General features: G+C 41.8%; 2 protein-coding genes across 6 annotated transcripts in view; one reads left to right on the top strand and one right to left on the bottom strand.

Moving 5' to 3' along the window:
• The window catches only part of USH2A (usherin), a 743449-nt gene extending 724869 nt beyond the window's left edge, over positions 1–18580 (top strand). The window contains exons 68-73 of the mRNA XM_070501449.1: positions 737–913; positions 2715–2798; positions 6154–6398; positions 11936–12007; positions 12716–12937; positions 14738–18580. Of these exons, the coding sequence (XP_070357550.1) occupies positions 737–913; positions 2715–2798; positions 6154–6398; positions 11936–12007; positions 12716–12937; positions 14738–14827 (890 nt within the window). The 3' untranslated portion in view covers positions 14828–18580. The remainder of the gene's footprint in view (positions 1–736; positions 914–2714; positions 2799–6153; positions 6399–11935; positions 12008–12715; positions 12938–14737) is intronic.
• Positions 18581–18858: 278 nt separating this feature from the next.
• KCTD3 (potassium channel tetramerization domain containing 3) overlaps positions 18859–23579 on the bottom strand; it is a 49416-nt gene continuing 44695 nt past the window's right edge. For 3 of the 5 annotated variants that reach the window (XM_044762768.2, XM_070501448.1, XM_014849886.3), the window contains 3 exons: positions 21630–21814; positions 21412–21550; positions 18859–20527 (listed from right to left, as the gene is read on the bottom strand). In XM_044762768.2, coding sequence (XP_044618703.2) covers positions 19966–20527; positions 21412–21550; positions 21630–21814 — 886 coding nt within the window. In that variant the 3' untranslated portion in view covers positions 18859–19965. The remainder of the gene's footprint in view (positions 20528–21411; positions 21551–21629; positions 21815–23579) is intronic. The other 2 variants (XM_044762769.2, XM_044762770.2) reach the window with 1 other exon arrangement.

Genomic DNA, 23579 nt, shown 5'->3' with positions numbered 1-23579 from the left:
AGTAAGGAGCTGGAAAATGAAAAGAGAATATGCCTATAAAATGCACATGAAGCCGCTTCTGTATCTGATATGATACTAGGAGACCTGAGTTTGATTATATACTCATGGACTAAGCTATTGATTGATTAGTCAGGGCAATGAATTATTATCCTCAAACTGCTATTTGCAAGGCTTTTTAACTATCTTAGAAAACAAACTAATGATTCAAGAAAAAGCTTTAAAAATAAATGGGTGCCAAAAGGACGTAATTCACCATCTAAGCAGTTTGGGTTGGGGAGAAGAAAAATATATTAACTTCATCTAGTCCTTGGGGCTTTGTAGCAATAAATATTGATTTAGTATGAAAAATAGCTATCTACTGTAGTTAATAGTGTTAAGGATGCTTTACCTGTTAAAAGAGAGAAAATGCGACAAAATATGAGCCCCAGGGTTATGTTGGCGAGCAGAACCATTGTATGGTAATAGTTTTATTTCATAAAACACCACTCTCCATTGATTTTTTTTTTTTTTTTTGGAAAGCAGGTGCAAGTTGCTGAGAAAGCATTTCACACATGTTTCCATTGGTTTACTTTTTGCTCCCAGTGCCACTTTTTTAACATATGGAGGAAAAGATGAAGGATTCCAGCAATGCCAAAATTTTTCTTGCTCATATTTTAAAAAAAAAGAGAGAGAGATACACATACACACAGACATTCAGAGGTGACCATTTTTAGAACATACAACTTTCTCCCAACAGCACCTGAGTACCGAGCCCCGTTTTCGGTGGACAGCAACTTGTCTGTGGTGTGTGTAAACTGGAGCGGCTCTTTCCTTCTGAATGGTCCACTGAAGGAGTTCATGTTAACCGATGGAGGACAGCGGGTGTACAGTGGCTTTGACACCACCCTCTACATACCAAGGACAGCGGACAAAAGTTAGTGTCTGACCCCCACTTCTCAGTGTGTAAGGAGCCCTGTTCCCCAGCTTTACAGGACGTCCAATCTGAAGGTGACATTGCTCATCATTAACATGTCTTGGTTTAAGTGGCCCCTTCTTGTGGGAAAGTTACTGCTCAGAGGAAAGAAGATTTTCTTCCCATCTGCTGTCTGATGCATTGCTGTGAGGATGCAGTCATCGGGAGAGTGGTACCTCCGCGTGACTTGAGTGTCCCCCGGAAGGAACAAGACAGGAGGACAGGTTGTGTCCATAAGAGAAATAGCACCCACAAGTGGTCAGTGAGCATCCTGAAATAATACCCTTTTAGGGCCCTCAGAGATTTTCTTGATGCATCCACAGCTCCAAACAGAGTCCAACCAGGTAGTGACTGTCTCCCACTTGTAAGGACCTGAGTAAGGGCTTTCCTTAACCGACCTCAGCATCTGTTCCCGAAATAACAAACTTTTCCCTCTAAAACTGAGTTCTTTCTTCCTGTTTAATTATATGTCCTGCTTTTGTTTGTCTGTTTTTACATTGAAACAAGAAAAAGCTTTGCAAGGTACCAAGTATTTTCTAACGATCAGTGTGGTCACAGGACCAACAGATGTGAAGCCATTTTAGCAATCTGGATTTATACAATGAATTCATTAGTGGGTTTATTTTTAATTTTCTTGAAAACAGTATTTGTTTTGGCTAACAGGTGCAGGTAAACAATGAGCTCCAGCATTGCACTTAGAGCATTTGAAACTTATCAAGGACGTTTTACAACAATTCAGCTACATATTTTTGTGGTCACAGTTCTTGGTCAGCTGGGCAGCTTGTTGTGATGGGAAGATGGTCTGACAGTAGGAGATCTGGGTTCTGCCCCCAGCCAGGCCTCTAATCATCTGTAGGACTTTACAAGAGTTGCTTCCCTCAGGTTCCTGGCTATTGGAAGAGGTATTTAGGGGGCTGGCCCCGTGGCCAGGTGGTTAAGTTCGCACGCTCCGCTTCCACGGCCCAGGGTTTCACCGGTTCGAATCTTGGGCACTGATGGGGCACCGCCCATCAAACCATGCTGAGGTGGCGTCCTACATGCCACAACTAGAAGGACCCACAACTAAGAATACACAACTATGTACTGGCGGGCTTTGAGGAGAAAAAGGAAAAATAAAATTAAAAAAAGAAAAAAGAAAGAAAGAGGTATTTAGACCATTTGGTTTCGGAGGTCCCTTTTGAGCTCTCCTGCTTAGTAAGAAACTCTGAGCACTTAGCAAGGGGTACACCAGTAAGTTTTAAAGGAGCAGGTTGAGACCACATGCAGAACAAGATACACTATATGTGTGATCCTTTACTCCTCTGCTAATTCTTTTCCTGGCCCTATAAACTCTAATCTTCTTTAGTTCTCTTACTTCCATATATGCTGCTACAGTCAGGGGCCACATAACGACATCTCAGTCAATGACAACCGCATATATGACGGTGGTCCCATAAAATTGTACCATATAGCCTAGGTGTGTAATAGGCTATCCCATCTAGGTTTGTGTAAGCGCACTCTGTGATGTTCACACTGTGACAAAATCGCCTCACAACACATTTCTCAGAATGTATCCCTATCGCTAAGCGATGCATGACTCTGTTACACTAACGATGGTTATTTTTCTTGATAATTTTAAAATTATAAAAAAGTTTGCTTATTAGGGAAAACCTCATAACTTGCTCTGGAATCCTGTTTTTAGACTTTCTCATGCTATGATATGCTAAAAGTTTGCCCACTATTTGTAGGTGTTGAATGACTGACTCATTTATCTTTGGTCCAGCCTTCTTTTTCCAGGTCATCTGCACTACCGAGGAAGGCAGCGTGAAGACACCTTTGGTCCAATATGATACTTCTACGGGATTTGGTAAACATTTCACTCATATTATATTTAGTGTAGCACCTACTTATTTTTCCAAGGAAACATGCATATGTTTGTTTATACATATTTGTGCTAATAGACTGTATAAAAGGAAGTGTGTTAAGTGTTGTAAGAAATTATTTTTTAAGTCCTTGTGGAACCTACATTATGCAGGGAGTCAGGATATATGCTTAGAATGCCAAATCGTTGAATTGTAGATTCAGAGAGATGTGACTATACTACTCTCCTAACCACAAATTCTATCAATAAAGAGCTATGTGACTTTGTTTACCAAAAAGTCAATTTATAAAGGAAGTCAGAAGAAGAGATCAGAGGAGTAAATACTCTAATGTCAATTCACATTGATCATAATGATAATATTCCAGGTTCAGAGCCTAAAAAGGTCAATTTGGGAAATTTTTTTCTTGTAGCCTCCATAAAAGATTATCATTGACTGTTAATACCAAGTAATTTCACTCTGCAATTTTTACAGAGCATCTTTTAAACTGCATTCTACTCACAACCTTTGAATCTAACATATTCAATACTCTGCAATTTCAAAGGGCAAGTTAGAGAAATACCAAATCTTTTCCATTATAAGAGAATTGGAGTTGATACTCTATTTTAAATTCTAGTAAGTAATGTTATATCAAATTTGTATGCATATGCATATATATTTGGGGTTTTTTTAAATAAACATGCTCAAAAATTCTGAAACACAGGTGAGCATACGTATTATTATCAAGGATAGTTTCGATCTGTAAAAATAATAAAATGTTATTCTGTTTCCAGACTTTGCATGTTCTGGATGCCATGTAAAATTTCTTAAGACACCTAACAAAATTCCTCCCCCATAGTCTACGTCATTTTATTTAACAGCAGCTGTGGGATAGAGCAGACCTCATTTGGTACTATTTTAGCAACTCCAATGTTTCCACAAGTGGACAGATGGAGGCCTGAGGGACACCGGAACTTACCCAAGAATGCTGTCCCAGTTCATTCCTAAGATGAGAACTTGAACAGCATTTTCCTGCTGTCTCCTGGCCCCGTACTTTTTCCTTAGCAATGGTTCTCAAATTTAACTGTGCATAAGAATCATCTCAGTGGGCTTGTTTATTATATAGTTTCCCAGGCTCGTGGGAGAGATTCAGAATCAGGGGGGCCCAGAATCTACCCTTTAAAGAAGATCTGCCCAATGATTCTAAGGGAGAGGCCAGGACCACACGTTGGGCAAAACCACATAACCTAGATTGATCCACCTTCTCAATCGCGCTTGTCCAGTCTCCTTGGTCAATGGGAAGGGTGTCTTCCCTGGAGGCAGGCAAGTAAGAGGGAGGGATTTACATCAGTTCTAGGTTGGGTTTTTCTTTGGAGTGGAGGCCCAGCCACTAGGCTTCCCTACCCTGACCGTGATCTCCCACTGGATGAGTGGAGTCCCTTAAAATGAAAGGGGACGTTGAAAAGAAAAAGAAAAAAGGAATAAAGAGTCACCATCCTATCCTGATGTCAAGATTTCATAAAGGGGGAAAACCCTCCTGTTGGTTCATGAATACCAAGTGAGGTTTCCATTGCTGAGAGAAGAAACACCAACGGTGCAAAGTTATGGAAATTTCTAAGATGTGTTGTCCAACTAATATCCATAGTCACTTCTAATTTGTGTAATAGAACTTTCAAGATCTTTCTGTTCCCTTGCCTGAAGGCAGCCTTCAAGCAAGAAGGTCACAGGAGACTTCATTTCTCTCCAACTGTTCTGAGGGCTATTTCCCTTTGAGGCTTCCCCTGGACAGGCAGCCCTACATTCCCCTGTGTCATCCTGAGCAAGGGGCCCACTGGGCCCATCAGATCAGTTTCTGGAGTTACAGCCCTGTGCCACACACCAAGGAAATTCAACTTTTCTAGCATATAACCAAGTTTGGTTTGGTTTTGAATCAAGCAACACACATTGGTTCCTTATTAGGGGAATTTCAACATGCTGAAATTGGTCAGAACTTTGACTCCAACTCATCATTTTAGAGATGCAGAAGCCTACAGAGGCTAAGGGACTTCTGTAACCACAGAGCTAGCAGAAGTAGAGTTAGGGTTAGTAAAGTAATATCCTTTCTCTCCAAAATTCAGTTTTAATCACCTTCTCTCCCTCCCTCAAACGTTCTCCCCCACATTCTGAACTCTTCCCCTTTGATTCTTTCCCTGAGAAAGTGGGTGTGAAGTGCCACGTCCACCCATCCAGTCCTGGAAGTGCTGCAAAGGGGGAAGATGGTGCAGGGAGTGACTAGGCATTTGCAACTCTGTCTCTTTGTCCTTCTTCCTCTTGGCCGGAAGCATTCGTTCTAGAAGAGCAGCTCTCTGGCTCACCGCTGCATGCCAGCCTGCACTGCCACTGCGTGGGTCCACAGGCTTCTGAGCTGGCCCTAGCAAGAGGCTGGGTGGAGATGATCTCCAAGACCCTCTCCTGCTCAGGTTGCAGGATTCTACCTCCTTAGGCTGTCCTGCAATGACTGGTATAAGCCTTCCTCCTGCCTGCCCCGGCTCATTGCCACTTTCCCCACATCCACAGACCTGAGAATCTGCTACTCTCCATCTTTCATCCCTAGAAAGCCCTGAGCACAGGCCCTGGCACAGGGGAAATGCTCATTAAATGCGAGCTACTTTGTTAGCCTCTTGTACAGAAAATCACATTGACTGAACTCTCGACACTTGCACAAAAATCAAGGGGAAGTGGCCCTATTGCTAAAGGATTGCTTTCCTTGGGAAGCTCTCCAGGGCACTTGAGTGATGACTTGCAGAGCTTTTGCTGTTTAACAGAGAGGCCAGGGTACAAGAAATGTAAGGACAACACGTTAACGAGCGCAGGTGGTTGACATCCTAATGGAAAATGGGATTTGATGTCTCAAAATCCAGTTTGCATGAAACTTCTCAGGAACAGGGCTGTTGTGTGAGGTGAGGGAAGTCTGGATCCATGACACTGATTGTGCATGCAGGGGGGTCTCTGCAGCAATATTAGTAAGGGTTTCAGCCCCCACCAAGACTCCATTGCCCAAGAAAGGACTTTGCTCCAAGGGCACACAGCGCTCATGCAAGTGTTCCTCAAGGTTACTTTGGTAACACCCTTTAAAAATCCTCGCGACCCCTCCCCCTGTCTTTCCCAGGAAGCTCTTGGCGAGGTGTCATAAGCGCTGTGGGCTTCTCCTTACAACCCACCAACCCACCGCACCATTTCCCCAGCCTGAACACAAGTGCCAACAAGCGCCATGAGTTGAACTCCTTCAAACTCCCTTCCCATTTATTATCAGACAACAGAGCAAGAGCTCACCAAACTGCCTCCTGAAATGATCTTTCCCTTTTCTGTCCCTGGATTTTGCAGGCCTGGTGCTGACAACTCCTGGAGACAAGAGGGGATCGGGGAGCAAAAGCCCAGAGTTCTACAGCGAGTTATGGTTCATTGTACTAATGGCAATGCTGGGCTTGATCTTGTTGGCCATCTTCCTGTTCCTGCTACTACAAAGAAAAATCCACAAAGAACCATATATCAGAGAGAGACCTCCCTTAGTACCTCTTCCGAAGAGGATGTCTCCATTGAGCGTCTACCCACCGGGGGAGACCCATATGGTATGTCTCTGAAGGCAGGCCTCTTTTCTCTCTATCACGGGGCTAGAATCCTTCCTTTTATTTAGAGGGAAATGTTTCCAGAGTCATGGCAGCAAGGACTAGAAGATAGTTATGTTTAATAGAATGGGGGCACCAAGGGAGGCAAACTCTGGAATAGCATCTCAACTTTGGCTGCACATTAGAATCACCTGGTGCCATAAATTGAATGTTTGGTGTCCCCCCCACCCGCCACCACCAATTCATATGTTGAATCCTAATCCCAATGAGATGGTATTTGGAGGTGGGGCCTTTGGGAGGTGATTAGGTCATGAGGGTCCCACCGTGAGGAACGGGATTAGGGATCTTATAAAGGAGGTCCCCAGAGAGCTCCCTTGTCCCTTCCTCCACATGAGGGTACACCAAGAAGACCCCCGTCTATGAGGCAGGAAGTGGGCCCCACCACTCAATCCGCTGCCAGCTTGATCTGGAACTTCCCAGCTTCCAGAACTTCAGAAATTTCTATTATTTATAAGCCACCCAGTCTATGGTATTCTGTTAAACTAGCCCCAATGGACTAAGACCCCTGGGAAGCTTTTAAAAATACCATTGCCTGGGCCTTTTCCCAGAAATTCTGATGTCACTGGTCTTGGGGGGGGCCTGAGGATTGGTATTCTTTTTTTTTTTTCACTCCAAATGTGATTCTCATGTGCAGCCAGTGGAGAGTATTTCTCAGGGGATGGTGGAGAAGAGTTGGGTGTTGACATCACCTGGGGAACTTACAGCTTCTATAACTGTGCAGCTTGGGGAGATTAGCAATAAAAAGGGGGCATGGAGAGGGACTAAAGTGCTGGCAGTGCTCTGTCTGTCCCCAGCGCTGACACCCTGGGCCACTGCAGATGGATGGCTCCTCTTGTGCCAGACCACCCACTGCCAAGACAGGAGGTCAGGCAAAGGTCTGAGGTGGAGTCACACTTGAGATGCAGGGGGATCTTTCCACAGAGCCTTCGTTGAAGGGGTAAAAGGTGACTGAAGTCTGTGCTGCATTCCGGTGTGGAGCTGTGTGTCCCTGGAGGAGGAAATGCTGCATTTCTCATTCCCACCAGGCACCTGTGTGCTCCCCAAACTGGGTGCCCAGGAGGCTCCCTAAGGGGTCACCTTTTCCCCAGCTTGCACAAAGGTTCACTCTGAGCTAGCGGCCGCCCTGTGCAGCGAAAATTCTGATCACCAATTCCAGTGCGTGGAGGCGTTTTTCCACACCAACAAGCCATTCTCTGACACCACCCGGGGGTCCTACAATTCAACTCAATTCTGACTCTCTCTATCTGGAGATAGCATCATATCCCACAGATTAAGGGTTGAGTCCTACAAGACTGCCCCACTCCCCACTTCAGATGACAATCACAAGTCCAGGTTGTCACCTGTGCTTCTGACTGACCAGCCACAGCTAGGAAGTTCCAATGACCCCCTCCTTGGGGTTAATTAATTTGCTACAGTGGCTCACAGAGCTCAGAGAAACATTTTCCTTACTAGGTTACTGGGTTGTTATAAAAGGATATAACCCGGGAACAGCCAGATGGAAAAGCTGCATAGGGCAAAGCTTGGGGAAAGGGCACAGAGCTTCCATCCCCTCTCTGGGTGCACCACTGTCCCGGAACTTCCATATGTCCACCAACCTGGAAGCTCTCTGAACCCCATTCTTTTGGACTTTTATGGAGGCTTCATTACATAGGCATGATTGAGTAAATCCTTGGCCACTGGCGATCGACTTAATCTCCAGCCCCCCTCCATCTCCAGAGGTTGGGGGGTGGGAATGAAAGTTCCAACCTTCTAATGACTTGGTTGGTTCCCCTGGCAACCAGCCCCCATCTTTTGGTTCTTTCTGAAAGTCACCTCATTAACGTAACGAAGGACACCGTTGTTGCTCTCCTCACCTAGGAAATTCCAAGGGTTTTAGGAGCTCTGTGCCAGAAATGGGGATGAAGACCAAGTATGTATTTCTTATTATAAATCACAATATCACAGCAGCACCAAAATTAAGCAGCAAGCCTGGTCAAACTGCTTACGTCTCAACACTTTAAGAAATAGAGATGAATGAATGATAGCATTGTCTGCCTTCCAGATCTCTTCATTTCTCCAGGACTCAGCAAGGAGCAGTGGTTAAGGCCCTGACAAAGCTGTGTCGTGCCCAAGTAGCAGAAGTGTTAGGGACACGAAAGGGTGGCAGTCCCTCTGAGGCCCATGGCTTGTGGTTGGTGCAGGAAACAGCCATGGGACAGTGACTTGGTGATGGAGAAGCAAAGAAGACGATGCCCTACATCATCTGGTCCTCAGTTTTCGCCAACCACATCTCACTCCACTCTCCGTTCTCTCCATCTCTCCCTGAGCTCTTTAAGCTCCTCCCACCAGGTCACGGCTCCCGCTGTTCTCTTGGATGGCTCACACTCTCACTTCATTTAGGTCTCTGCACACATGTCACCTCCTCTTCCACGTAAAATAAAATTCCCTAGCTCCTTAGTCCACTTTTCTTTCTCTGTGGCACTTATCACCCCATGACACCACAGCAGATAGATCTGTTTGTCTGACCCCTGGAGTGAATGTAAGCTCCCCAGGGGCAGGGACTCTGTGTGCCATTTGCTGTTGTGCCCCAACACCCAGAACAGTTCCTGGCATATAACAGATATCATCAGATTCTGAGGTAGACTCTGATAGACTTAAACAAAAAGAAGTTTATTTGGGGTTTCTTAGGACTGCAACCTGGGGAAAACACAAATTGAAGTAGCCCCTGAATTGGGTTTGCCCCACTGAAAGGGGGAAGGAAGGTTTTATAGTCGTGGTTAACAAAGGCAAAGATAAAAAAGGGAAAGGATGTCCTTCAACAAATTCCATGTGCAAGGTAATCTCTCGGGTGAGGGTTAGTTGAAACAAGCCATTAAACTTAGGAATGTGGGAGATGACTCTAATAGGAATGAGGTCTCTGTCCCCATGATAATCTTAGCATCCTTGAGAAGACTTGCAGACACCTTTCAGGTTTCTAAAGAGTTCAAGAGTTCATCTTGAGGGAGGAACTTGTTTCTCTCCTCGTCATGGCTGCTCGGCTCCATTTTAATGCCTTAACATGAGAGACTCCATCCTTTTGCAATTCCATGTCGGCACTCCACAAATATTTGTGGAATGAATGGACGTTGAGTGGCCAATTTGAACCACAGGCCGTTTGCTTCTGCTCAGTGTATAGTCATCAGGAGATTCTCCTTGAGGAGCAGACACTTCAAAGTTTTCCCTTGTTGGAGAGTAACATTCTCTCTCTGGGGAAGCCATGTTCTTAGACAAAAGATGTACCACATCTGCAGGGAAGTGCATGGAAGGACCAAGAAGACCAGAGGATCTGTTTAGTCTGAGAGATCAGCTAAATCAGCCCTTGGGCCTATGGAATGCATGGAGAAAGTTGACAGGAAATTCCCGAGCACTGCTAGGTGTATCTACTCTGTCACATGGAAAACTTACCCACAGACCCTTAGTGTCCATAACTCATTTCAGGGATCAAACCTCCTGTCCCTTGACCCATTCCTACAGGCAGGCACTTCTGCATCACAATCCCTCATGAGGAGAAATCCAGCATTGCCCACTTGGTCAACTTCGTGATCAAGAAGCAATCACCTCCTTCCTGTGGGGAAGTCCCTCTGGATGGCACCCTTGCTCAGTGTTTTCGTGAATCTTGTTATGCTTCGTTTTGTCAAAGTGAGGCCCCTGAACTATCAGTGTCAGCCTCACATTGGAGCAGGACCTGAATCTCTGAGGAAGAAGCCCAAGAAGCTGCCATTTTAAACAGCTCTGGGGGAGTCTATTGTATAGTCAAGTTTCAGAACAGCCATAAATGAATTAAAAATATAATACAATTCCTGTAAGCCATGTGTACAGTCCAATAACCAATAAAAACAGGTGGGGTATTGCATGATTCCTCATACTTATGTGAAGTATCTAAATAGTCAAACTCGGGGCCAGCCCTGTGGTATAGCAGTTAAGTTCACACACTATGCTTCAGCAGCCTTGGGTTTGCAGGTTCAGATCCAAGGTGTGGACCTAGCACTGCTCATCAAACCATGCTGTGGTGGCGTCCCACATACAAAATAGAGGAAGACTGGTATAGATGTTAGCTCAAGGCCAATCGTCCTCACACACACACAATATAAAAATAATAAAATAAAATAGTTGAACTCATGGAAACAAAGAACAGAATGGTGGTTGATGTGGGCTGGGGGAGGGGGAACAGGAAGTTGTTAATTAAAAGGTATAATTTGAGTTATGCAGGAGGAAGAAGTTCTAGAGATCTGCTGTGCAACATCATACCTATAGCCTACAATACTACATTGTCACTTAAAAATCTGTTAAGAGGGTGGATCTCATGTTAAGTATTCTTACCACAGTTAAATATTTTACAAAAACACAACACGTGGGGGCTGCTGATTCGACCTTGAGATTCTGACAAGATCGAGGCCAAGCTGCCTTTGGGGCCAGACATGCGGGTCAACTGGGATGAGCAGACAAAAGAATGGAAAGACCCTACTCTTCTACAGCCCTTGCCATCAGGGAAAAGCAGAGGGGCGCCCAACAGATTCACCCTTCCTCAGTGGCCAAGACTGAGTCGGCGTTGAGGAGGGGAAGGAATGGTGGGGGCTGGCTGGCTGCCAGGGGCTCTGGCCTCACCTTCAGCCGTGAGGGCACTCCTGACAGGCCCTGCAGGGTTAGCAGAAGTGGAATTGGGGGTGTGCCAGGGCACCGGACAGTGCCCCCTCCCCGAACCCAGTGAATCCCAATTCACTCCTACCCACCTTGACAAAATGTGCTTGCAAGCCTTCTTCTCTTGCTTTTTAAAACCAATTTTGAAACTAAACTGTTCTCACAAAGTTGGAGATAGGGAAGAATATTAGTGAAGTTCCGTCAAACTGAAGAAAGTATAATTTGCATTAGTAGAGAAAAGGAAGAGCTGTTGTGTCCACAGGCTCCAGAGTCAACGGGAAAGAATCTGAACAGGAGCAAGCTGGAGTCACCTGCTCCATGTCCCAGACTTTCTTTTCACTTGGGTGGGTCAATGAGAGCTACCTTTGTAACACACACACACACACACACACACACCCGTGTACACACACAGCCTCATCTGACAAGCTCTGGTTTTGGTGCTTTGTAACTGAGTCCAATGGGTATGAACATGCTATCATTGGAAAAACACAAAGAATTTGGTTTTTGTTTCTTGTTGTTTTTTAAAGATTGGCTCTGAGCTAACATCTGTGCCAATCTTCATTTTTTCTTCTTCTTCTCCCCAAAGCCACCCCAATACGTAGTTATATATTCTAGTCGTAGGTCCTTCTGGCTCTGCTATGTGGGACGCCACCTCAGCATGGCCTGATGAGCAGTGCTAGGTCCCCGCCCAGGATCTGAACCAGCAAAACCCTGGGCCACCAAAGCAGAGCGTGCAAACTTAACCACTGGGTCACAGGGCCGGCCCCTAGAATTTGTTTTAAAATGTTGCAAACACTGACTGACGCCTCCCCATTTGTTCTCAGTTTGACTCTGTGGCTGATCTATCTGATGTGTCAAGCAGTGTTACCCTAAAAAGTTACACCATGCACTTCGAGGTACCTCTGCGTGCTGCATGAATGCATGCTCTTTTGCATGGTGTGTTGACTGCACAATGAAAAGCATTGATTGGACCAGCTGCATCAGTTCCCTCGGATGTTTAGAGCAGCTAGACCTTCTCAGGGCATATTCCAGGTCCTAATCATCGAGTGCCTTTGTCTTTCCGATGTTAATGCCAGACCCGATTTATTTTGGAGGTTGGAATCCTATAACAAGAGGCATGATGTGGGATGAGAAAAGAGGGAGAGAGGAGTCCATTTCTGTACACATATCCAGGAATTTAAAGTGTTAAACAACTGTGCTCACTTAGTGGGCAATCATGAGAGAATATTGATAACTGTGACATTCTGGGAAAGCAGTGTTCTTAGGAGAGGTGCTCCAGGGTGACACACCTGAAGAGGTTACGTTGTAAACCCACCCTCCCTTGCCCTCACCCCACCACTTTGCAATGCACCAAGCCCTTGTCTACAGGGCACACTAGCACGTGAGCTCTCTGGGCACTAAGAACACGGGCTGTCTAACATGACGATTAGTTTATTTCTCACCCTTACCAAACCAGGGGCCACAGTATTGCAGAGAAGCGAAGTTCTATAGGAGGATATGGAGACAGCGTGCCCTTCATTGACAACGTGTGACACACAATTTTCTGTCTTATTTCAAACCCATTTTCTTTAGACAGTAGTCACCTATAGCAACTGTCTTTTCAGGGATTAGCCGATACCAAAATCCCCCGGTCTGGGACCCCCATGAGTATGAGAAGCAACCGGAGCATCTCTGTACTTCGCATCCCAAGTCAGAGCCAAATCAGCCAAACCTATTCGCAGGGCTCTCTCCACCGCAGTGTCAGCCAACTCATGGACATTCAAGACAAGAAAGTCTTGATTGATGACTCGCTGTGGGAAACCATCATGGGCCACGATAGTGGACTGGTGAGTAGATTCCCCATCCAGGGCCTTTACTACTCATCCCAGAAGAACACTGGTAAAGGGACGACATGGAGCTTCCTGTACCCCATTGAATGCTACCCCATAGCACTCAGCGCATCCCTCTGACCCTTTACCCCAAAGGTTTTGTAATGACCTGTTTACTAGCGTTACTACAATTGTTTAATGAGCAAGGTAGAAACTTTTTGTTCTTTTAGCACACGATAGATGCTCAAAAAATAAATTCATGAATCAGTGAAGAGACAAACAGGCTATAATTCATTAACTTGGGCAGAAGGTGACTGGAAACATTGGAACTGGCCTCAAAGAGGGCATAAAGTCAAAGCATCTGTTTCATCTTTTTCCTTCTGGTCTTTCTCTCACTAGACTCAATGGTTCCTTTCCAAGCAACTCCAGAAAATGATGATAAATAAAGGTATTACTGTTTATGGACTTCATCTTTCATAATTTCAGTCCAGTGGATACAAATAGTTGACTCTTTGAAAGTTAATCTCATCACTATGTAATATTTGTTAAGAGCCCCAAGTGGCCAAAATGAATAAAATCCTAGAGTTGTTACCAACCATCAAACTTCTTCCTTGTGCCAACTACCCAGAAGTCCGCTGGAGAACCCTTCCTTTGGGATGGTTAGATAACAAACAGCCACCTAAGAACCTGGCTCCTCTCTTACCTCCTCTGAGGCAGGATTATTCACCTCCATTTCTTTCAACCCTCTGCTTCTGCTTTCAGACTCATTCACTCATTTCTCTAAGTCCTCACTTTTCCTTCACTAAAAAGTTGATGACTTCCATGAGGCCTTCTTAACTAATGGCACGTAATAAAGCAAGCTTCCTGGCTCCAGGTTCCAAGCACAAAAAAATAAAAATAAAATAAAATGCACAGTCCTTCTGGTTTGTTCAGAATGATGATATATGACACGCATTTTAAAATCAAGGGTCTGCATGATGCTGATAGGACTATTGAATTCCATGATTTCATTTCAGATATACAGTTTCTAAATAATTATTCCTATATAGTTATATTAGTTTGAAATGTAAGGAATTGTTAATTGACCATATTTGACAAGGAAAATGGCAATGTCACATGGTTGAACATAACTCATTTAGGTCTTAGATGCATGTGTGTCCTGACACAAGGACACACAGCTAGTAAGTATTTTTGTGGAACTGGGATCCTAAGAACACAGTCTGATTGCAGAGCCCCCATTCTTCACTATTATACTTACTGCCGTTTTTACTTGCTTTTGACAGTACTAATAATAGGCAGGATGCAAAACAATTCATTGGCAGCTTTTGAAGATTCAAAAACTTGGCAACATACCTGTTCGTTATAACATTATACTCAACATTACTAACCCTATTCGATCAATACAAATACAGTAAGAGAATGGGACACAATGGAGCACAATAGCTTGCGTTCTGGCTCCCCTGCTTACATTTTGAACTAAATCTTAAAATCTTAGTATCTCCCCACTTTACAGATGAGAAAACTGAGGCTTAGAAAGGTCAAAATATGGCACAATGTAACACTCAAATGACATACATTTTGGATTAGTCTATAGTCCATGCATGCATGTGACGTGATCATTTCAATAAGGTAAACTTGAGCTAAGGTAAACGTGGAGGCAAGGATGGCCTCAAACCACACCTTATAGAGGTGAGCATAGGATATTAGCCTTAAAATACTTCCTGAGGACTTTTTACATTAACCTGAGAGAACCACCAGTTGAAGGTGAACTCTCTTGACAGCAAACATCCTAACTAATGATGATTGGCTTATTTTCAGTATGTGGATGAAGAGGACCTGATGAATGCCATCAAGGGTTTCAGCTCTGTGACTAAGGAACACACCACATTCACCGACACCCACCTGTGAAGGATGGAAACCCCCAAGACGTAAAGCTGGGATTCAACTCCACACCCCAGTCCCACCGGGTTATCACTGACGCATCGTAAATGCTAAAACGCCATTGCTTGTTATTCCGTAATCCTTTAAAGAAATGAGGATTGTTTTTGAAATTGTTCCTCCCTAATTGAGGTCTAAGAAACATTATTTCTCTGGTTGTCTGAAATGAGGGGTACTATCTACATGAAAATACTTTTTTTGCCCTAGTTATTTTGTGGAAGCTAAAGAAGTGTTTAATTTTCACTTGGCTGTTTGGCAGTGACGCCATTGATTAAATGAATAATCTGTGGCAATGTCAAGTTGGCCCACAGTTGTTACAAGTGAAGTTACTAGTTTACAAACTAAGGGAGCCTTCTGAGAGTATGTCACTGCTGCTCCTTGCAGTATCCTATTTCCATGAAGGTTGACACTATCCTGTAAGGAACAATTCTAATGATCACAACTACAAAATAACTTCCCAACTCCAGGCCAAGCTGAATCACTTGGAGCAAAGCAAACTCTGCATTGAGGCTTCACACTTGGCTGAAGGTCCTACTTCATTCCCATGTTTGGGGATAAATAATGACCAAACCTTTTCATAGGCCACCACACGCATTTACAAATAAACGTCTGTTCTTCCATTTATGAGTCTTCCGAAAATCTAAGGACTAAACAGCTCATTTAGATATTTCAGAGAGAAAATGAAGCGTTTCGACAGAAACACCTTCACATATTTGACATAGTTTTGAAACTCCAATCAGTACTTTTCATAAAATGCTGTCCATTCACTGAATCCCCCGGAATATTGACATCTTCAGCTTAGCACATTTCACATGGAAACTGCTACTCTATTTGAAGTATTTCATTAGCAAATGTGGAATTAAAAAAGGAAAAATTTTATTTGTGCTCCTTCCTGCTTTGACATTGTTTAAATTAACATTCATATGTAAACATGAGATTTACATATGCATATATATCATCTGTATATATGACTCTGGACTATATCCCTCCATTTCAGAGAACTACTCAATTCTAGTCCTACAATCACTAAGACCAGAGGATATTCAACAGTACCAATTTCTGTGGGTCCAATGTTTGTCATCTGTTCTAGCTACATTGCAAAGTTATTGGTGAAAGTCCTACAGCAAGAAACATTTTTTTTCCCCAAGTCATCAACATAAAATTAAAGGTAATTTTGTTCTTCATGGAAAACAACGTAAGAAAACCTCTCTTCTTCCTTAAGAATGACTCTTCTTCATTCTTAATGAGTCTTCATGACTCCAGGAAGTTACTCTGAATCTATATGTCTCATACACGTTTGCGTGACAATATTTTGCGAATTACATTCAGAGGTAGGTGGATTTTCCCAAAGCTGAGCTGGCCAAAACTTGTAAAATAAAGGATAACTATCCATATTCTGTTTGAAAACTATGAATTACCCAACGTCCAATAGTCAAAGACTGTGGGCTTTGGAGGTACTGAGACTTTGACCAAGTCTGTGGCACAGCAACTCCTCAGACTGACCAGCTCCCGGACAAACGTTGCCAACAGTAAGTGTCCAAAGCAGAGAGCAGTATTAAGCAGAAGTCCTGCCCTCTTGTTAGAAGTGCTCTACGCAAAGACATCTGAAATAATTGTGCCCTTTTGGCAGTGGATGTATAAATTATAAGAAGCTTTTTTCTCGCCAAAAGTTTTATACTTTCTGAAATGGAAACAGCATTGGCTAATTTAGTTTACTGGTTTTAATTCCCATCTGTTGACCTGGGTGGATCTGTTGTTTAAAGCTGGCACAAAGGAGCCTTTCCAAGGCTGAGATTCTGGATTCACATGAGCTGCTTAAGGCACAGAGAGAAGACTCTTCTCCAGTCACAAACTTGGATCCTTGCCCTTGGTCTACACTTTCGCAAATAGAATTTGCTAGTCACACGTGCATTCAGATTGAGCTCATCCTCATTTCTGAAAAATTAACTAGATACTTTTATCACAGAATAAAATTTGTAAAAGAACACAGAGAATGGCAGGGGGGGTTATATTAAATCACCTCCACTTAATCATCTCATTAGACATTTAGTTATTACATGAATTCACTTAGCTCAATCATTTACATTTTGATCCTGTAGCTCAGAGTGGACAGAAGCCTGTATGGCTTCCAACCAAGAACACTGCCCCCTGAATGCTCTTAACCTGACTCATTTCAGAGAAGCAGCCCAAGATTTTGTTTTGTTAGTTTTAAGTGGTATTGCTTGCCAAGCCTCCATGAAACACCTGGAGAGTCTGATTCAACTGGTCTCGGGTGGGGCTGAGGCATGTGTGTTTAAGCCTCCAGGTGTTCCTAATGTTGAAAAGCAACGTAAAGCAACCTGGAAGAGCTCACGGACAGGAGCAACACACTGTGCCCAGGGACCATACTCCTTGGCCCACCACGTCTCCTTTTCAAACAAGCAGTTCTCTAGGAAGCCCTTTAAATCTGCTCTCACTCTTCTGACTCACGTCTTACCACTTGCAGAGGCCACATTCTCAGCGTAATTTAAGAACTACTATGTTTTGTTATTCCTAATATTAACTGCTTATAAGAGTACATAGCTGTTTTTATGAGCTCTATTAAGAATTGTGTTTGTAGGTGATCTATTGTCATTTCCACTAAATGGAAAACCTAAATATGGATCTGTTATGGTACCTTATACCGATCTAAAAGTCATGTTGGCATCAATGTAATTCAACCTGAACAATCTGTAAATAAAATATAGATCAGGTGGGCTAATTCAGTGATAAGGAACTTATTATGTCCCACATGAAGAGTAGTTTATTTCCAATGCACATGATCATGTAAATTAATCTAAAGACGGTTTGCTTAATAAATATTTAAATGTGAACCATGTTTGATTTAATGTATGTATGAAAAAATACTCTAACAGCTATGAGTTGTATTTACAAATTACACACAAATGATGATAAAAGTGAGGCCATTTAAGAAAATAAGATGCTCTGGATAATGTCTTAACCATCAATGCACATTAGAACCAATGTGCTACTTTTTTCAAAACATGAGTCTCGATCACCAGAGACGCAAGTTCAGCAGGTCTAGAGGGAGCCCGGACAACTGCGCTCGCACAGCCTCAGGTGATTCTGACATAAAAGCCTGGATGAGAAAGCCAGGAGCAGACCACAGGCTCCCGAAACAGGCGGACCCGGGTTCAGATGCTGGCTCGGTGGCTAAGGAGCCTTGTGGCCAGATAAGCTGCCTATGCTTGGTGAGCCTCATCTGTGAAATGAGGAAAACAGTGCCTAGCCTATTGGTATGACAATACTTATGAGAGCTGCTTTGAAATACGTAGACAATTACTTGGAAAATTCTTTTCATCAGAATTCTAATTCTGTTCTTGTTTTTCAGTCATACCAAGTATAAAGATTCATTTCAATGTCTTTTTCTTTCAGTCACAAAAACCCTGCAAAGGTAGGTATAATGAAACGACTTAGGCACAGCAGGCATCATCTGCTGAGGGCCACAAAGTTAAGTGCCAGAGTAGCTCAACCCCTGCTATGACATCAAGGTTCAAACTCTTGTAAGTAAAAGAAAGAAATAAGATTTGACCTGTAGTATCATGCAATCCACGGTATAGTGAGTTGCCTTTTGTATGGGATTTTACTATATAAGAAGTCTTTTTTTTCCCCCAATGGCCTTTTACTCTTGGAAAAGGCTGGGTAAACACTCAATTTTTTTCTTTAGCTTTCTTCTTGCCCACCCAACTATTACATGACTGTGATGGGAAACAAGGGTATAACAGATAACTAGAATCCTTAGCAACACTGAAATGATTCCTTGCCCACCATTTTCCCTCACTGATAACATAAGTTCTCCCTCTCCCCTCCCCCTTTATTACGGGAAGCAGCAAAGACGCGAGCAAACTCATACAGGTGTACTTTAAACGGGTGACTGGTCCTTAAGCGACTGAAAACACACAGTCTTAATCATTTTTATTTAATTGATAAATACAAGAGAACCGTTGTGAAACCACTGGCAATATGGTAAACTTTAAAGAATTTATTTCAACTTCACTCACTTATTATGTTTCTTGGTATGAGAATATATACATTATGCACCAATAAATGCTTAATGCTTTAAATTTACAATTACTTGCAGAAAAGAAAATCATTCCAATTAAGTGGAAAAAAGTACAAAAAATTTTTCTGTTGTTCTTACAATTCAAAATATATTCAAAATAACATTTTTACAGCAGCCAAAACCTTTAATCAAAAATTCAGAACTGCAGTCTCATAAGCTTACAAAATGGCCACATTCTAATTTAAATCTTGATTATTAACACTGGAAAAAAACACGGCAGCTCCTAACACACGGCAGACTAGCAACTGTACAGTTTTCCCTTCTGGGCACTCAAAGCTTCGTCCTTGATTAGTATTTTTATTTCATCTGTTCAAACACAGACAACTGCTCCAACTTTAAACAAAGTTTAAACAGACTTTTGGCATTTAACATGGTGATGCTTGCTAAGATTTAAGAACTCCAACAGTGAGAATCGGAAAACGACCCACAATTAAAATAAAATCACCCTAAGGGACTTACTACTACACGGTGTAATCTGGGATTCAACATCAATAGTGTTTTGAATGACATGGTGTTTTTTCACAAACATAGCACCTCATTAAATATCTGGTAAGCACTCTGCAATCACAATAAGGGCTGAGAGACTAAGTTCCAGAGAGACTCATGTGATTCACTGAAGCTAACACCGCAAGCCAAGCGTGAGGCATGACCCAGATTCGGAATGCAGTCTGTGGGTTCCCACGCTCTCGGGGATGCTCACCTCTATGGGCACCATCTCAGTAAGACACCGGACTAGGTTTCCAAAATTCAGAGTAGTAAACATTGAAGTGGACTCTTGCTTTTACAAATGATCTGTTAAATGTACTTGTAAAACTAAAAAAATCTCCCAAAAGATCAAAAGAGATAGTTATTTTACCTCCTTACTCCAGGTAATTCTGTTAAAAAGATACTAAATGAAGTCCAATTTTCATTTGTAAAGTTTTGGCGTAAAAGCTAATGTACTGAAATCCAGTCAAGTTTGACTTTAACCTGAATTAACAAAACAACTACTCCTTTTGGTGAGTTTTCACAAGCTGTACTCCTGACCTAAAGAATCATTTTTCTTATGCCGAGGAGAGGGAGTCGTCTTCGTGGGCGACGGGGATGCAGTGCCAGGCGAGTCAGTACCTCCATCAGAGGTACTCGGTGATGACGCCAGATAAGGAACTTTCTTTCTTCCAAGGAATCCGCCTCCTTCAAATCCTCCTTTCTTCCTTAACTCCACTTTATTTTCACTTTCATCTTCTGATGGCCTTTTCTTGGATTCTAGAAAACCTTCAGCTATTTTATGCACTTCCACTCCACTATCTGATTCTCTCCAACTTTTGATTTCCGCTGCAGGAGACTTTCTCTCAGACACATTACACTCCCCTGCTGCCCGCTTTACTTCAGCTTGTATTGGACCCAACTTACCATTTTCAGGGACGGCTCTTTCCACGTTTCTGTTCAGATTAACAGTCTGGAAGTCCCTGTAACTGTGAAAGCTCTCAGTCCTCCTTGCCCTTGCTAACAAAGGACTCTCTCTGTAAGGCCTCACGGAGCCGTAAGTAGCTGCTTCGTGGATGGTTTCATGGTGCTGGAGCTGAAGGCTGAAATACAGTTTTTAAATGACAATTCAGATTTGTTTCTGACATTTTTCAGGGGCACATCTCATTAATTAAACTACCAATAAAAACACATCATATAAATATATAAAGACTATTTCATCCTTATTTCTATATATAGAAATATACTTATTAAGTATTCTATATTTTAATTATGTGTGTGCAGGTGTGTATATGTATATAAAGTTACCAATGCAAATAATACTATACATATATTCACAGCCAAGCTAGCTTTGTGAACAGCTGAAAAAGCTGGGGGGGGGGGGAACCTTCAAAACAAATGTGAAATAACATACTTCAGTATTTGGCCCTTAGTTCAGATTTTGGAATTTCTTTTTTAATATGGTAACTAAAAAGATATACTATGTAATTGTATTAAAGTACATAATGTATACCAATATCAAATCCTTATGTTGCACTCTTGAAACCAATAGAATGTTGTATGTCAATTATACCTCAATAAAATAAATAAATAAATAAAAGTACCTAATGCCTAAATGTAAGATCAGACAAGATACTGTGATCACTTTCATTAGTGTGTCCCTGAAGCAAGAGGAACAAAAGCTCCACGTACTATCCAAGGTGGCATGGGATTTTTCTAATTTCCTTTGAGTGGCTTTTGGATCACATAAGAGGCATCCAAATTGGCAACAATTCAGAACAGAAGTTAAAGGGCAAAAAATGTTTTTCTATGCAAAGAACCAGATATACATGTAGATAAATTTAAAAAAAATTGAACACGAAGTTGGAATTAAAAATGTATTTTGAAAAATACGGTTTTCAAGAACAAGTATGTGATTACAAAATCTCAGCCAATTCTCCCAAAAGCAATCCACTCAACTTATACAACCGTCAACTGTTTAACTGACCTGGAATTGGATTCACGGAGACGGCTATGCTGAACCACAGAGGTTGCCGGGCTGATGTTCGGAGTAGCACAGCGAGACGTGCTCAGATCACACTGGTCCAGCAATTTGAGCAGCTCTTCTTCAGTCGGCCCACCTACATCTTAGGAGAACATGCACTCGTCATCATCACTTCTGTCAGAAGCTTACCCTGCGACAGCCATCTTTCCCTATGGACCTACCCTTATCTTCGCTTTTGTTCACCATATCCATAGCAGTGGTGAGATCCCACATTTGAATGCTGCCATTCGTATGGCCCGTGAACAAGTAGCGCCTTGGTCTTGAGCCCATCCTACTGGACCCCTCACATTCTCTCACTGTAAATGAGGATATTGTAGTACAGTCAACAGCCTGGATCTCACAGATTCTGCAAGAGATGATATACAGCTGTAAACCATGGGGAACAAATAACATTTATAATTCAGATTTTCGAAATTAATTTCTTTTTTGCAAAGTTATAGTTGAATACTCCACTTATGTAAAACAGATTTAAAGAGGTCAAGGTAAGTCAACAGGACAAAAATTCCAGCCTTGTTTCTTTGAGTCTAGAGAAAAAGGCTCTTATAAAACAATGTGTTAAATACTTGAAATCAGGCAAATAATTTAAGTGAACCTTAAAAGAAAAACAGAAAGAGCCTTGATAGGAATTGAGCAATTCTTTAAAAGGAAGTTAGGAACCTAAAAAGGCAGAAAAAAACAAAGCAAGTAGCCATCATTCTAGAAAAGATCTTAGGAAGTCATTTAAAATTTACGTGTAAACTTAAAAACTGAAATCAGAAAAAATGTACAGCTGTATGAAGACGCCTAAATAGTCTCCTCCACCAGGGTAATACTCAACTCTTTCAAAGCATTTTTATAGCTCTTGCATTGATTTTCATAAAAGAGAAAAAAAACTGAGAAAGAACAATTACTATCCACATTTCACAAATGAAGAAACCAACGGATAATGTTGAAAATGATTTCCCAAAGTGATAATAAGGGTTGACTGACTTGTACTTGATTCAATTATTTGTCCCAGTCTACTTCAAAACAGAGCGGATGGGATTTATTTAAAAAAATAATAATAATTAAGAACAATTACTACTATGTAAATGCAAGGTGAAAAAATAAAGGAGGAAGAGGAAATACAATCCATATTAATGTGAGAAACATTACAGGAACAGAATATGAAGCCTAGCTGAGGTTCCTGGCAGGCAAGGCAAAAGTGGGTGGGAGGGATTAATTCCTCCATGTCCACATACAGTGATAGAGGCTATCGTACTCTCACACCCAATCTCAAGGGAAAAGCTTTCACTATTTCACCATTAAGTATGAGGTTTGCTACAATTATTTTTGTAGACCTTATCAGATTAAGAAATTTACTCCTTATTTTTTAAGTGCTAGGATTCTTTATCATAAATGAGTGTTGAATTGTCAAATGTTTTTTCTGTGCTTACTGAGATGATCACAATTTTTCTCATTATTATAAATGTAGCAAATTACATTTACTTTTAGTAATAATCTAAATTGATATAAAATATTTTTAAAAATCTAGATTCCTGTTTATGTTTAAAATAAAATAAATCAACCCATGTGCATGAAAACAAACATGATTTTGCTCATTTTATTTTTCCTATGGGATAGATTCCTTAGAATTACTTCTTCTTTTAAAACTTTTTACAAGGTTTTTCCCCTGCCCATTTCACTTCTCACGCTTAAGAACTTGAACTCTCTTTAAGAGCTTTGCTTCACATTAGCTTCATAAGGGTTTGAGCTTCTATTTAATTCTACAAAGGAATTTTTGCTTGTTATTTTTATAACTATAGCTTTTCCTCTGGAATTGTACACTTAAAAACTGTAACATTTGTTTTATCCTGCAGAAATTATAGTTGATTACAAAACACTGCTACTGCCTGAACTAAGAGAAGAGGGTATGATATATTACACTGTTAGAGGATGTTATGACTGCAGTATTAAGAAACATTTGGCAGCTTCTTCACCAAATATGCACAGAACACTAAATCACAGTGATTTATAACATTTCTTAAGATAATTATTTGCTCTCTAACTACATTATAGGTTCTTAGTACTTTTTCTTTTAAAAAACAGCTGACAAAAAGATTGGTCAGTACATAAAAATTTTCTGGAATTAA

The sequence above is a fragment of the Equus asinus genome, chromosome 30 (genome assembly GCF_041296235.1).
Source record: "Equus asinus isolate D_3611 breed Donkey chromosome 30, EquAss-T2T_v2, whole genome shotgun sequence".
Lineage (NCBI taxonomy): Eukaryota > Metazoa > Chordata > Mammalia > Perissodactyla > Equidae > Equus > Equus asinus.
The sequence above is the reverse complement of the archived record's forward strand: the minus strand, read 5'-3'. Positions and strand labels throughout refer to the sequence as shown.